General features: G+C 46.2%; 1 protein-coding gene across 1 annotated transcript in view; it reads right to left on the bottom strand.

Annotated features, from left to right (window-relative positions):
* Positions 1–5350: 5350 nt before the first annotated feature.
* Positions 5351–15815, bottom strand: part of cct3 (chaperonin containing TCP1, subunit 3 (gamma)) — a 15020-nt gene continuing 4555 nt past the window's right edge. The window contains exons 5-14 of the mRNA XM_043683975.1: positions 14931–15027; positions 14148–14265; positions 12797–12983; positions 12252–12401; positions 11634–11766; positions 9584–9665; positions 9206–9386; positions 8444–8689; positions 5910–6041; positions 5351–5763 (exon numbers count right to left, since the gene is read on the bottom strand). Coding sequence (XP_043539910.1) covers positions 5665–5763; positions 5910–6041; positions 8444–8689; positions 9206–9386; positions 9584–9665; positions 11634–11766; positions 12252–12401; positions 12797–12983; positions 14148–14265; positions 14931–15027 — 1425 coding nt within the window. The 3' untranslated portion in view covers positions 5351–5664. The remainder of the gene's footprint in view (positions 5764–5909; positions 6042–8443; positions 8690–9205; positions 9387–9583; positions 9666–11633; positions 11767–12251; positions 12402–12796; positions 12984–14147; positions 14266–14930; positions 15028–15815) is intronic.

Raw genomic sequence — 15815 nt, 5'->3', positions numbered from 1 at the left:
ATTACATTACAGTGTGGAAACAGGCCCTTCGGCCCAACAAGTCCACACCGACCCGCCGAAGCGAAACCCACCCATACCCCTACATTTACCCCTTACCTAACACTACGGGCAATTTAGCATAGCCAATTCACCTGACCCTGCACATCTTTTGGACTGTGGGAGGAAACCGGAGCACCCGGAGGAAACCCACGCAGACACGGGGAGAATGTGCAAACTCCACACAGTCAGTCGCCTGAGGCGGGAATTGAACCCGGGTCTCAGGCGCTGTGAGGCAGCAGTGCTAACCACTGTGCCACCGTGCCGCCCACTTGTGAGTGTTGTGAAACTTGAAAGGGTTCAGAAAAGATTTACAAAGATATTGCCAGGGTTGGAGGATTTGAGCTATAGGGAGAGGCTGAACAGGCTGGGGCTGTTTTCCTTGGAGCGTCAGAGGCTGAGGGGTGATTTATAGAGATTTACAAAATTATGAGGGGCATGGATAGGGTAAATAGGCAAAGTCTTTTCCCTGGGGTGGGGGAATCCAGAACTAGAGGGCATAGGTTTAGGGTGAGAGGGGAAAGATATAAAAGAGACCTAAGGGGCAACTTTTTCACACAAAGGGTTGGGTTGGGATATCTGGATGGGTATATGAATAGGAAGGGTTTGGAGGGATATGGGCCAGGTGCTGGCAGGTGGGACTAGATTGGGTTGGGATATCTGGTCGGCATGGACGGGTTGGACCGAAGGGTCTGTTTCCGTGCTGTACATCTCTATGACTCTATGTTACAGTCCTTGCAGGGTATTTTGTAAATGACATTCGATTTGCCGGTTGTTGGTATAGGGTCCTTTAGGTTCATCAATAGCTGTTTGAGTGTGTTGGTAGGTTTGTGAGCTACCATGATGGTCAGGGGTCGGAGTAGTCTTACCAATACACTGAAACAGCTACTGATGAACCTTAAGGATCCTATACCAACATGAATATCATTTACAAAATACCCTGCAAGAACTGTAACAAACACTACATTGGACAGACAGGCAGAAAACTAGCCACCAGGATACACCAACACCAACAAACAGAACATAACACCAGCCTTTCACTGATGGTGTTACCCAGCATGGGGATGAAACGTCTGATAACAAAGTTACCAGCTCAGCGAGCAAACTTACAAGCTGTTCAGGCTACGCGGGTTAGCTATGGGAAATGCAGGGTTACAGGGGAGGGTTGCTGAGCCCAGGTGGGATGTTCTTCAGAAGGCCAGTATGGTCTCAATCGGCCGTATGGCCACTTTACGCACTGCAGGGATTCTATGAGTTTGGATCTGATGCGACTATTTTTACAAGGATGTTGCCAGGGATGGAGGATTTCAGCTATAGGGAGAGACTGAACAGGCTGGGGCTGGCACGTCGGAGGCAGAAGGCTGACCTTATAGAAGTTTAAAAAATTATGAGGGGCATGGATAAGGTAAATTAGACAAAGTCTTTTTCCTGGGGTGGGGGAGCCCAGAACGAGAGGGCATAGGTTTAGGGTGAGAGGGGAAAGATATAAAAGAGACCTAAGGGGCAACTTTTTCACACAAAGGGTGGTACGTGTATGAAATGGAGGAGGCTGGTACAATTGCAATATTTAAGAGGCATTTGGACGGGTATATGAATAGGAAGGGTTTGGAGGGATCTGGGCCGGGTGCTGGCAGGTGGGACTAGATTTGGTTGGGATTAGATTTGGTTGGGATATCTGTTCGGCTTGGACGGGTTGGACCGAAGGGTCTGTTTCCATGCTGTACATCTCTATGACTCTATTCCTGTGGGAGGTTGAGATGTCACTCCTGATCTACAAATTGGGGAACGGCGCAGGGAGAGGGGGGTAGGTTTGACAGGACATGGGGGCATAGAAGCAATGTCGCTGCGCTGATGACCCAGATGGTTTGAATCCCACAAACAGCAGGTGGTTCTCTTCAGGGAAGGAAATCTGCCATCCTTATGTAGTCTGGCCTACATGCGACTTCAGACCCACAGGAATATTGCTGAATCCATTGCACTCTAAAATAGCCCAAGTAAAGCACGCAGTTCAAGGGGCAAATAGGTATGGGCAGTAAATCCTCCTGTGCTCTGTTTAAACTAAGGCTATAATGAGGTGATGGGTGACCTGGCAGACCCTAGTCACTGATTCGTTTATTGCTGAGCAGGTTGATGACACCTTCCATCAGTTTACTGACGATCAAGAGTATACTGGTGGGGCGGCAATCGGTGCTCATTGCGGACAGGACATACTTGGGCAATCTTCCATATTGTCAGATAGACATCGGTGTTGTAGCTGCACAGGAACAACTTGCCTAGGGGACACAGCTAGTTTTGGAGTTTTACTATTATCAGAATGTTGTCAAGATATCTACTAGTTTTTGCACTATGCGTTATCTAGAGTCGTTCCTTGATATTATGGAATGATAGGGATTGGCTAATGAATGGTTTTTGCGATGTTAGGTGTCTCATGAGCGAAGATGGATTGACGCTCACATTTCTGGCTTAAGATGGGCTCAAATATTTCAGCCTTGACTTTTACAGTGATGTGCTAAGCTCCATCATTGAGGATAGAAACATTCATTGAACATCTATCTCGCTCGTTAGTTTCTGAACTGTCCAACGTGATGACACAACAAACAGTGAGACAACGTATATAACAAGGAAAAGACAAACACATAACCTCAACCCCAAGGAGAGAAAAGCACTAAAAGCACTAAGAAACGATAAGAACATAATCATACTACCAGCAGACAAAGCAAGAGTACATCCAAAAAGCACAACTACTTGCAGATACCAACACCTACCAAAATGGGGAGTTTAACCCCACCCCACAGCTCACCAATAGGATAAACAACACACTGAGGAACCTACAAGAAAACGGACAGATAACCAGGTTTGACCTACAGAGAATGAAACCTGAAAGCAACAACACCCCCAGATTCTATGGACTACCTAAAGTGCACAGACCAGACATCCCACTCAGACCCATATTTCCAGCAACACATTTTCAGCCAGAGAAACAATAGCCAACCTGCTGGCCATACAGAACAGACAAGACGGGGAACCTATCAACAAAGACTGCATACTCAAACTACTGGACCTGTGCCTCACAACACACTTCACATTCAACAACAAATATATGAACAAATCAACGGCACACCCATGGGCTCACCCATCTCTGGACTCATAGCAGAAGCGGTAATGCAAAGGTTAGAACAAACAGTCTTACCGCAAATTCAACCCAAACTCTGGGTCAGATATGTGGATGACACCTTTGTAATCATTAAAAACACAGAGACAGAGAACACGCACCGGATCATCAACACCACACTCACAGGAATCCGATTCACTAGAGAGGAAGAAAAGGACAACCAACTCCCATTCCTAGACGTGATGGTACAGAGAACACTGAATGGAGAATTCACCAGAAAAGTATACAGGAAAGCCACACACACAGACCAAGTCCATGCAACACAAATTCCCAGCTCGGCGAACAGAACCACAATAACGAGCACCCGAGCTACAAATCTTCTCCCAAACTGTGATGTATATATAACTGGATAAGCCAAGATGGTGGCTCAGTGGTTATCACTGCTGCCTCACAGCACTAGGGTCCCAGGTTCAATTCCAGCCTCAGGTGACTGTGTGGAGTTTGCACATTCCTCCCATGTCTGCATGGGTTTCCTCTGGGTGCTCCAGTTTCCTCCCACAATCCAAAGATGTGCAGGCCAGGTGAATTGGCTATGCTAAATTGCCCATGGTGCTAGGTGTACTTGTCAGAGGGAAATGGGTCTGGGTGGGTTACTCTTCGGTGTGGACATGTTGGGCCAAAGGGCCAGTTTCCATACTGTAAGGAATCTAATCTAAAAAAAGACTGCAGAGCTTCGATTGTTAGTTGCAAGACTGCTTAGCCCTGTCCATCGCATGATGCTTTCACACCTTTGGTATACAACTTGCCCTGTTTTGTAGCTTCATTAGCTTGGCACCTCATTGTCACATATGCCGAATATCACCCAACATGCCCATTTGCACTCTTCACTGAACCAGAGCTGATTCCATTGCTTGATGGGAATGACAGAATGGGAGATGGGCTACAGGTCCCAGCTAGCTCCCCAGCACAGAGAAACAAGAGTTTGTTTCAGGTCGATGATCTCTCATCAGAACTGGGTAAAGTTTGGCGTGTGAGAGGCTTTGAGTAAGGGTGGATGCAAGAAGGGCTAACACTTAGAATAGTGTGAAAGTCAGGGATTAACCAGAGATGGTCTTCTAGAACTAAAGGGTACATCAGCACATATTTTGTTTCTTCTCCTATAATGGGTGACTTACCATCTGGAATTTTCAAAAACAATAATGAACGTGTGAAAAGACAAACAGGAATAGAATATTTTTTGTCTGAACATCACTGAACTCAGCTTTACTCACAACTTGGTTAAGCCTTCCTGAAGAAGGGCATGTGCCCGAAACGTCGAATCTTCTGTTCCCTAGATGCTGCCTGACCTGCTGTGCTGTTCCAGCAATAAAGTTTCAGCTTTGATCTCCAGCGTCTGCAGACCTCACTTTCTCCTCCAAGCCGAGTTCAGTCATGCAACTGTTGCTTTTATGGGACAGGCCTGTTATTCAACAGGAATGCAACAGAGAAAAAGCACGCTGATATCTCAGGCATGAGAGGGCTCTGCAGAGTTGAATTTCTCATTCACTCGCGAAAATCACTTATGAAGAATGACAACTTAAGTACCGTTGAAATTATAGACAGCTGTAGAATTGTGCCAGGGTAGTCACGTTGAGATCTTATATTATTACTGAGCTTATTCAATAAAGCCCTTGTCATACCCGGCATTGATCTGTGAATGTTAGTAATTCCATTCAGAGACTGTTCAACGCAGGTTTTACATGCAGCTTTGGTGACTGCAAATGGGAATGTTTTAGTTCGCAGCCACAATTGAACCATTCTTCACACCGTCAACACCTGTACCTCTGCTACAGCGAGAACACACATCAGGTGGGCACATGGAATTTTTAAGCCTCAACTCCTGCGGAAGCAAAGCCCCACGCACAAACAGCAACTCAGTGCAGTTACAACCGTGCGATTGTAAAACCAGGAGTTAGCGGGAGACCAGGAAACTGCATTACATTGGTGCCATGAACTCCAATTCCCCTCCCCTCGTGCATTTACTGGTGAGTGTTTGCTCACCTGTCTGGAGATCCCACTCAGCACTGCCATGGAGTATTTGAGGCTTACCAACCAGGCTGTGCTGACATACCACCAACCAGGAGGAGAGTCCTTGAAAAGCATATGTACCAGAGTGAAACAGAGATGGAGAGAATGGAATAAAAAGTGCTAAAGAAACAGAAATCAGCAACTTTCCAACGTTGGAGCCATCTTTATTGAATGCTGACCCTTGAAATGAAAACAAACGCTGCTCTTGATCAGACATCCAAAACACGGTAACAGTAATTTTATTCACTACCCCCCACTACCCAACCAACGGCCACTGACTGAGGTGAACCTTGCTTTCTTTTCCCTTCTTTAAACAATAAATATTTCCAGAGTCTGTGGTTGCGAGGGGGCTGCCCATCCCAAGTGGTTAAGGGTGTCGAGGAGGCTGTTGTTGATCATGGTGGTCCTTCCTGCTGCAGTGCTGCCTTCTGTTTCAGCCCTGTCTGGGTTTAATTGTACGAGGCATCTCCGTCTCCTCCACGACTATCTTCCTTCTTGCTCTTGTGACCGGACACTATGTCATCAATGCGCAGGAGCAAGATGGCGGTCTGTGGGAAACACACATTGGAATGATCTACAACAGACTGCACATTAGTACCTGGGGAGCACATACCGAGGGAATGGCTTACACAAAGAAACACCTTTTCATTGCATTAATCACAACCCCTGTCCTCAGCACTCAGCTGAGACTCACCTCCACCGATGTTTTGAAGGTCTGTGATTTGACAGTCAGAGGTTCCCAGATGCCAAGCTCCTTCATGTCCATTAAGGCCCCGGTCTCTCCGTTGACTCCCCAGCTCTGACAGCCATCCTGCGTGTGCTTTGCCTGGTGAAGAAAACACATCAGTCCCCATTTAGATCAAACGGGTGCAACAGCCTCGACTCTAAATGAGTCAGATGCAAACGCAATGTTTCAGAGGCATTTACAGACAAGGAATAGGGGGACATGGATGAGGTGCAGGTAGATGGGATTAGTTTAGAATGATATCATGGTTAGCACAAATGCGGAAGGCCAGAAGGTCTGTTCCTATGCTGTACTGTTCTGTGTTTAAAAGGGAATTTGTCCACTTTGGTCAACAGAACACAAAACCCAAAACGTATGTATGGCGAGATTGCAGAACTCACCGGTGCAGAAGCGATTAGGTACACTAATCATATAAAGTTAACCTCCAGTGTTTAAAAAGAGAAATTAATCTCAGCGGTTATCAGAAATGGATGGGAATATAAAGGTTGGGGCGTTTTACTGAAGCTATACATGGCCTTGGTGAGACCACATTTAAAGCACTAGGAGAAAGTAAGGATCGCAGATGCTGGAGATCGAAGTCGAAAAGTGTGATGCTGGAAAACTCTTGGATGCTACCTGACCCGCTATGCTTTTCCAGCGCCACACTTTGACGTACTCAGAGCACTGTGTACAGTTTAGTTCTCCTTATTTGGAAAAAAATAGGTAATTACTTTAAAAAAACAATTCCGAGAACGATCACGTGACAGATTCCTGGGATGAAGGGCAAGTTGAACAAGTTAGGCTGATACCCATTCAAATTCAGAAGAATGAGGGACGATCTTGTCGAAAATCCTGAGGAGATTGGTTGGGGTGGGTATCAGGAAGCTAATTTGCAGGGGAGACTCAGAGTATTGGACACGACTTAAGAATTAAAATTGTTTCTTTTTAAGACAGAGGTAAGGACAATCTTTCTTTTCGAGGGTCATTAGAACACCAGCCTTCTTGAACTTCTGGGAAAGAAAGTTCAACATTTAAACTTAATCAACGCAGCATTAGACAAGTTCTTAACAGACAAATGAGTTGAGGTGGATGGGAGTGCAGTCTCTACCAAAGAACAGTCAACCAGAGTATTACAGTCAACAGGAGTTGGGTGGTCATGTTGTGGCTGTACAGAACATCGGTTAGGCCACTGTTGGAATATTGCACGCAATTCTGGTCTCCTCCTATCAGAAAGATGTTGTGAAACCTGAAAGGGTTCAGAAAACATTTACAAGGATGTTGCCAGGGTTGGAGGGTTTGAACTATAGGGAGAGGATGAATAGGCTGGGGCTGTTTTCCCTGGAGCGTCAGAGGCTGAGGGGTGACCTTCTAGAGGTTTACAAAATCATGAGGGGCATGGATAGGGTAAATAGACAAGATCTTTCCGCTGGGGTAGGTGAGAGGGGAAAAGATACAAAAGGAACCTGTGGGGCCACCTTTTCACGCAGAGAGTGGTGCATGTATGGAATGAGCTGCCAGAGGAAGTGGTGGAGGCTGGTACAATTGCAACATTTAAAAGGCATCTGGATGGGTATATGAATAAGAAGGGTTTGGAGGGATATGGGCCAAGTGCTGGCAGGCGGGACTAGATTAGGTCGGCATGGATGAGCTGGACCGAAGGGTCTGTTTCCGTGCTGTACATCCCTATAGCTCTATGACTCCTGTTTGGGCAACAGACTGAATCAAATCGGAAAGGACTCTCCCAAAAATCTGGGAGTGGGATAAGCAAGGAGAAGGTGGGATAAATCCTTCAAATTGGGCAGGGGGGACTCTACTTTCAATCCTAGAGATGGCTGCTGAGCAGGGTGATCTGAGACTGGAATGGAGTTAACCCCCTAACTTCACAAAGACAAAGCAGCTCTGCAGAACAGTCACAGATTCTTCCCACTCCGTGCCACAACTCCTGCAGGTGAGAAACAGATTGGCAAAAGGTTTCAGTAATAGATGGGTTGAGTACAGGATGGGAAGGCAGGTTGCTTCCCAGAGCTGTGAATATGTTGTAGCTTCAGAAAGAAGGATAGGGACAGAAAGCTCAGCTCAAAGTTGAGTAAGGAAGGAGAGTGCCCAAACATTCAGTAACCAGGAGGACCGAATCATTGGCAGAACAGTGGCTCAGTGGTTAGCACTGCTGCCTCACAGCGCCAGAGACCTGGGTTCAATTCATGCCTCAGGCAACTGTCTGTGTGGAGTTTGCACATTCTCCCCATGTCTGCATGGGTTTCCTCTGGGTGCTCCGGTTTCCTCCCACAGTCCAAAAATGTCCAGCTTAGGTGAATTGGCCGTGCTAAATTGCCCGTAGTGTTAGGTGAAGGAGTAAATGTAGGGGAAACCGTCTGGGTGGGTTGCTCTTCGGAGGGTCAGTGTGGACTTGCCGGGCCGAAGGGCCTGTTTCCACTCTGTAAGCAATCTGATTATCACAGATGATGAACTGATAGGGTCCAGTGTGGAAAAGCAGCACGCCTTACCCGCAGGGAGGTCAGTAAACGGATGGTGCTAGCTCCACAGTTCTGAATTAGCGTCCTGGGGATGACCTCAAGGGCGTTAGCCACCGCACGGTATGGCCACTGCTCGACTCCAGTCATGGTCTTGGATTTCTCAGTTAGGGCATGCGCTATGGCCATTTCCACCGCTCCACCCCCTGGCACCAGGTGTGGGTCCAGTAAGATGTTACGAGTCACTTGCATGGCATCCTGCAAGTTACGCTCCACTTCCTGAAACAGAGAATGGAACCTCAACCTCTCTCCCAAATCAGTTCACAGCCAGTCCAGCAAAACTTAAATAAGCAGCTTGACATTCTGATCAATTTTTAAAATTTGTCCACAGCATTGGCACCTCAGTGTAGCCTCCTCTACTCCCTACAAACCCCTCAATCCTTAACCTCTGGTAATCCTTGTGTTGCTTCTATCACTGTGTAGATCATCTTCCTTCAACTCTGACCGCTTATGAACACTTCCCACCCCAATTCCTCCAGCCCGCCACAGCAGACTGCAGGAAGGGGGAGCGTGTGCTTGCACGCACAACTGAACACACATCACTGTTTAAAATGTCAACTCCAGGTGGCCACAACTTTGCAGTTGTGCAACAGTAATGGATTCTTCCAGCTGCCCTAAACTTGGAAACAGTGGAGCTGCACCCTCCTTCCCAACAAAGAAAGCAGCCAATTTCGGATATGGGTTTGAATTTTAAACCCCTCTCAAATATTCTAATCTCACCCAGCCTACACTTACCGCCAAGATCTCTTTGCTGGCTCCTCGCAGGAGGATGGTACAAGCTTTGGGTTCTTTGCATTCGGTGATGAAAGCAAAATATTCATCGCCAATCTTCTTGACCTCAAACAGCCCAGCACCGGTTCCAATATCCTCATCCCTCAGCTCGTCAGTCCGGCTAACAACCCGAGCACCACACGCCCTGCAAACAGCATGTGTAGATTCAGAGAAGATTTCCATTTGCTCCAAGTGCTTCAGGAATAACATTAATATTTTCACATTTGAAATGGGACTTAAAGAAAGACCAGTTCTAGAAACACATTCCACACTGTATACAGCAAATCCTTATCCAGCAAAACCCTGCCACACAGTTTCCCACTGGAAGATAGCTCACTGTACCTGGCAATTCGGTTGCTGTCACTTTTCCTGATGCGACGGATGGCAGTGACATTTGCCTTCATGAGGTAATGGAGGGCCAGGTCTGAGAGAGGAGAAAGCAAATATTAAGCTGACATAGCATGCCACGAAATAATCTAACCTTCAAAATGCAGCCAGTGAAGCTGCCTAGATTGAGCTAGTAATAAATTGTTTCAAGACCGAGTCTATAGATTCTTATATCGGGCTTGTCTCTTCAGCATAAGCATATAGGCACCATCTTTCAACGTGATTACAGACCAAGTGCACAACGTTTATTTGGCAGTGCCAGGCACAGACAGGAACAGAGATGGTGGCAGTGCCCTAACGTCACTAGCTGTGCAGAGGCCCAGCCTAATACTGTGAGAACACAGATTCAAATTCTTCCATAGCAGCTGGCAGAATTTAAGCTTAATTATAAATTTGGAATTGAAAGTCAATCTCAGTGATGGGGGCCCTGGTCGTTGATATCCTTGAGGAAAAGGCATCTACTGCCCTTACCCAGTGCGGTCTACATGTGAGACTAGACCCACAGGAATGTGCCTTAACTGCCCATAAGATGTAGGAACAGAAGTAGGCCATTCAGTCAGTTGCCACCATTCAACGAGATCACAACTAATCTGATAGATCACTTTCCTGTCTATTCCCCATAACCCTCAATTCCTTTCCTGATTAAAAATCTCTCTATCTCATCCTCGAGACCCAGCCTTTACAGCTCTCTGTGGGAAATAATTCCAGATCCACTAACCCCAGAGAGAAAAAAATACTCATCATCTGTCTTGAATGGACAGCTCCTTACTCTGAGATAATGCACTTTGATCTAGACAAGAGGGAAGCAACTTCTCCACATCTGCCCTGTCAAGCCTCTCTAAAAATCTTTCTACTTCAATGAAATCTCCTCTCATTCTCCTAACCTCAATGAGTACAGCCCCACCTACTCCCCCCCACCTGAGAAAATCCCTTCATACCAGGAGTCAATCTAATGTACCACCTCTGAACTGGCCATATATCTTTGCATACATAAGGGGACCAGAAGAATTCACAGTATGGCTGTTGTGGTCTGACCAGACCCTTGCATAGTTTTAGAAGGACCTCGCTACTTACATACTCCATTCGTTTTAGAAATTCCAGTTGCCTTTCTTATTACCCGCTGAACTGAGATGCTAGCTTTTGTGACTCACGCACTTGGACTGTCAAACCCCCTCTGTTGCAGCCGGTGTCATTTAAGCAATATTTTCCATTCCTTCTGCCAAAGTGCATAAGCCCATACTTTCCAATATTCTATTCCATCTGCCACATTGTAGTCCCCTCATTTAACATGTCTATATCCCCCTGCAGACTCTTGTCATCCTCACTAACTGCCTTCTGCCCCTGCTGCAGTTTGAAATGGCCCAAAAGGCACTCAGTTCAAGACCAATTGAGGACAAAAAATAATGCCAGCAACACACTCATCACATGAAAGAATGAAGAAAATAGTTAATTGCATTTTAGCATGTGGAAAATGGGCTGGGAGAATTTTCACCTAAAATAGCACTGCAACAGAGAGCTGTAGACTGAAGGCGCTGTACTAAACGATGCTTTTCATCTCGCTAGCTTGCCTCCGACGATACAGCATATAATTTACTACAACCTTTTGTAACAAAATAGATACATGGCCTGGTAGAGGCAACTAATATTTGCCACATTCACCCACCATGAAACTGGGGCCACACAGCCAACAGATTGTAGTTAGGTCACCGAGTAAGCCAGGAAGGGTAGAGGTGGTTCTAGCCTTTAATACTCGTTGCAAAGATGAAGCAATGTGCACCAGAACTGGGGGTAAGTCGTCACAGGGGTACTCAGCTTGGCTGAATTGATCACAAATACCGCACAATCAAGCAAATACCACTCTTGCACCTTTCCTCTATACAATACCCGAGAGGAACAAGCCAGCCCATTTATCAAGGACTCTGATTCTAAGAGTGATATGCCGGCTGCCTCCACTTAGTAGTCTACCCGAACTGAACAGGTCCTCCTGTGACTTGGTGCACAGTACCTGAGATACCCTTCTCAGTGAAGATCAGGTTGGGTTTGAGGCGGATAACATCCTCACAAATCTGCTGGATGTACTCTTCCTCCATCTGCAGGATACGGGTGAAGTCCTCCTCACGTGTGATCTCGATATCAGTCTGGAACAACACGTCAACTATTCAGAGCTCAAGCAAAATTTGCAATCAATCATTTCAAATACTCAACGTTCAGGATATGTATAGGAGGGAATGTGCCATGTCACTGGGAGATACTCCCTTGATAAGGTGCTGGAGAGGTTGATCAGATCACTAACATAGTTAGTGAGTCAACACACTGAGGACAAGGTATCATCAGTAACCCCTCTCCAGTACGGTATAAGGATCATCGATCAGCAATCCCCTCCCCTCCCCTTCCCTAGCTGGGCAAGGGTAATATCAGGCTTAGCCATGATGGCTTGAATGAACATCCATTGTCTTAGGTTTGCGAGTGATAAAGTTTCGCTTGGATTAAAGATACCTGTCAGGGCACCAATGGCAGATGACCCATCAAATGACATTACTCGCTGACTGGTGCTCCCTCCCACCACTGCTGTATTAAAACACTCAAGAACAGTCAAAGGTAGATGAAAACAGAAGCCTCAAACCTGGCTCTCTCCTTTCTTGTACTCCAACGAGCAATCCAACAGCATGATGCGGGGATTCTTGATATGTCTGCGCATCCGTGGGTGGGTCACGTCTTTGTTCACCATCACGCCCCGTAGCACACTGGATTCGTGAATGAAACCACCGGGAATCTGTCAATGCGGAGAAATGGGTTACACAGTTTGCATGAACAAAGCGCCTGAACAATCCGCTTCTGCTCACTGTTGTGGAACCCAGATGCATACAGAAAATGCACAATCGATGGAATTGTCAGTGACATTAATGACACGTGAATGCTCTTCCCCACTTCCAGACAGTGTAGAAGCAGTTCTCCACTTGAAACATAAAAAGTCATCCCAATGAAAATACTTCTGATACTAGATTAGTCAATCTCAGTGAAGTTAAGGGCATCACAACCAGGGAGAGGAAAAGTGAGAGGAGGATCCTACTGTCTTGTGACACCGATTGGTAGTGACACGAATCTGGTTACCTGATGAGGACAGTTAGCTGTGATACACCCCATGGTTAATTAGGGTACACTACTTACCTTCTCCACCTTGGCATACTTCTTGATATCAATCTCCTTGCGGCCGTTTTCTTCCATCTCCACTGTCTTCACAGCATCAAGCGCAATGTTACAGGCCAGGTCAATCTGGAGATTGTTCACCTTTGTGTTAATGGCACTTTTGATAATTTTCAGCATCATTTCACGGTCATTGACATCGACAGGAGTACTGTGAAAACATAAGTGATGCAGGTGACAGATTTTCAAACAGTCGGTGAATGTCACAGAATATAAAACTATTCTGATCAGTACTAGCCAGAGATATTTTTCAGAAGGACACTACAGTGGCTCAGCGGTTAGCACTACTGCCCCACAGCATCAGGGACCCAGGTTTGATTCCATCCTCGGGTAACAGGCGAGAGGGGAAAAGATATAGATTTAGACTACTTACAGTGTGGAAACAGGCCATTCGGCCCAACAAGTCCACACCGAGCCTTAAGAACAACCCACCCAGACCCATTCCCATACATTTACCCATTCACCTAACACTACGGGACAATTTCGCACGGCCAATTCACACTAACCTGCACATTTTTGGACTGTGGGAGGAAACCGGAGCACCCGGAGGAAACCCACGCAGACACGGGGAGAATGTGCAAACTCCACACAGACAGTTGCCCGAGGTGGGAATTGAACCCGGTGGGGGCAACTTTTTCACACAGAGGGTGGTACATGTATGGAATGAGCTGCCAGAGGATGTGGTGGAGGCTGGTACAATTGCAACATTTAAAAGGCATTTGGATGGGCATATGAATAGGAAAGGTTTGGAGGGACATGGGCCGGGTGCTGGCAGGTGGGACTAGATTGGGTTGGACCGAAGGGTCTGTTTCCATGCTGTACATCTCTACGACTCTATGAGCATGACTGTATGGAGTTTGCACATTCTCCCAGTGCCTATGTGGGTTTCCTCTGGGTGCTCTGGTTTCCTCCCACAGTCCAAAGATGTGCAAGTTAGGTGGATTGGCCTTGAGAAATGCAAGATTACAAGGATAGGGTGGGGGTTGGTATGGGTGGGATGTCTTCGGAGGGTTGGCGTGGACTCAATAAGCTGAAGGTCCACTTCTACACTGTAGGGATTCTATGAAACATTTGAGCTTGCTTTGCATATTTGAACAGGAATTTGCCTTAGGCATTCCAGAAATTTACCCAAAATATCTTGGCCAACGTTTCTGCATTCTATAAAACAATAAGACAAATTCTTTGTTCCTTTTATAGTTTACAGCTCATAACCCTTCAAAAATGCAATGCATTGATGTGAAGTGCTTTTTTGGCAACACAAAAATGTGTCCCATTTCGACTCTGTATGGATGAACAAGAAACAGAGATACCGTACCTGATCTCCTTGAGGGTAGTGAGCATGTCTTCAAGTGCCTGGTGGTAAGCGCCAATGATGACAGATGGGTGCATCTGCTGCTCCAGGTACTGCTCGGCAACTGACAGCATCTCTCCAGCTAAAAGAAACCAAGTTATCTGAACACAGAACCAAACAGCCAAGCATTCCCCCAGCCACTCACTCAACTGGGAACTTAACATCCTCTTGAGCCAACTACAATCCAGTTGCATTTCACAGTACTGGTAAGGTAGGAGGCTGTTCATAGATAGGGATGCTATCAAGGGGCCTGATGATTTTTCTGCATCTTTCCAATTTTGAAGCATCAAGACTTCACTATGTGAACCCATTAGAACATTGCTAGCTTCTGAGACGAGGGTAGGGCTGCGGGGGGAGTCGCAGTGGTGGGGAGGCACTGCAATTTTAGCGAAGGCCTCAACCCACTGGCAATTAAGGGAAGTCATTTCCAAATGTAGTATAGTAAGCACAGTCATTTTATTGTGTCAAGGAATTACGATCAAAAGCGATGCATGAGGACTCGGGCAGCTCTGCATGTTTGAAGGTTTCCACCAGGAACGCAATTCAAACCCAGTTACCACCAGAAAATAAATCTGATTTGCTCCACTGGCTAACCTGCTTCTTCCCACCAATTGCTACTAAAACCCCCACCCATTCACCTTCTTTAATTCAAGAATTCTCAAGAAAAAGCACAACCAGTTTACTGGAAGTTTTGAACAAATCTGGACAGTCAGAAAACATTGAGCAACAAGTGAAATTCTTACATACCGAGGATGATGACAGAGGTGGTCCCATCACCAACTTCTTCGTCCTGGGTGCGGCTGATCTCAATCATGGACTTTGCTGCTGGGTGCTGCACCTGGATCTGGGAGATTGAAGGGAAAGCCTGAGTCGGAGGAAGGAATCTGAGGATGTTTTGCTGTCACTGCTCAGTCAGGATTAAGGAATCAAGAGTTGTAAGGTTGCTTCTTACAGTTCAGGCTGACAGTTCTCAACTCAACACCGATGGAACTTGGGACCCTCAGAGTTTTGTAGTTCATGCCCAAGGTCAAGACTATTGAAGCTCTTCACTATAGCATGATGCACACAAGTCAATTCAGTCAGTCATGCCTGCACCAACTCACTGAAAGATCTAACCAACTTGACTTACATCCTCCCCAACAACCCTGCAATTCTTTTCAAGTATTTATTCAATTCCTCCTTTTGAAAGTTTCAATCAAACTTGCTTCTATCACCCTTTCAGATAGTTCCAGATCACAGCAACTAGCTGTGTGAAAACATTCTCCTGACCTCCTGGACTTTACTGAAAATTATCTTAACTTGCTACACAACTAGTACGACCAATTAGTTGAATCTATTGAAACCTCTTTACAGTAGGACTTCAGTAAGGCATTCGACAAGGTTCCCCATGGGAGACTGATTAGCAAGGTTAGATCTCATGGAATACAGGGTATCTAGCCATTTGGATACAGAACTGGCTCAAAGGTCAGAGGGTGGTGTTGGAGGGTTGTTTTTCAGACTGGAGGTCTGTGACCAGTGGAGTGCCACAAGGATCAGTGCTGGGCCCTCTACTTTTTGTCATTTACACAAATGATTTGGATGTGAACATAAGAGGTACAGTTAGTAAGTTTGCAGATGACACCAAAATTGGAG

The sequence above is a fragment of the Chiloscyllium plagiosum genome, chromosome 51 (assembly GCF_004010195.1).
Source record: "Chiloscyllium plagiosum isolate BGI_BamShark_2017 chromosome 51, ASM401019v2, whole genome shotgun sequence".
In the NCBI taxonomy this organism is placed as follows: Eukaryota; Metazoa; Chordata; class Chondrichthyes; order Orectolobiformes; family Hemiscylliidae; genus Chiloscyllium; species Chiloscyllium plagiosum.
This window is presented reverse-complemented; position numbering and strand designations above follow the sequence as displayed.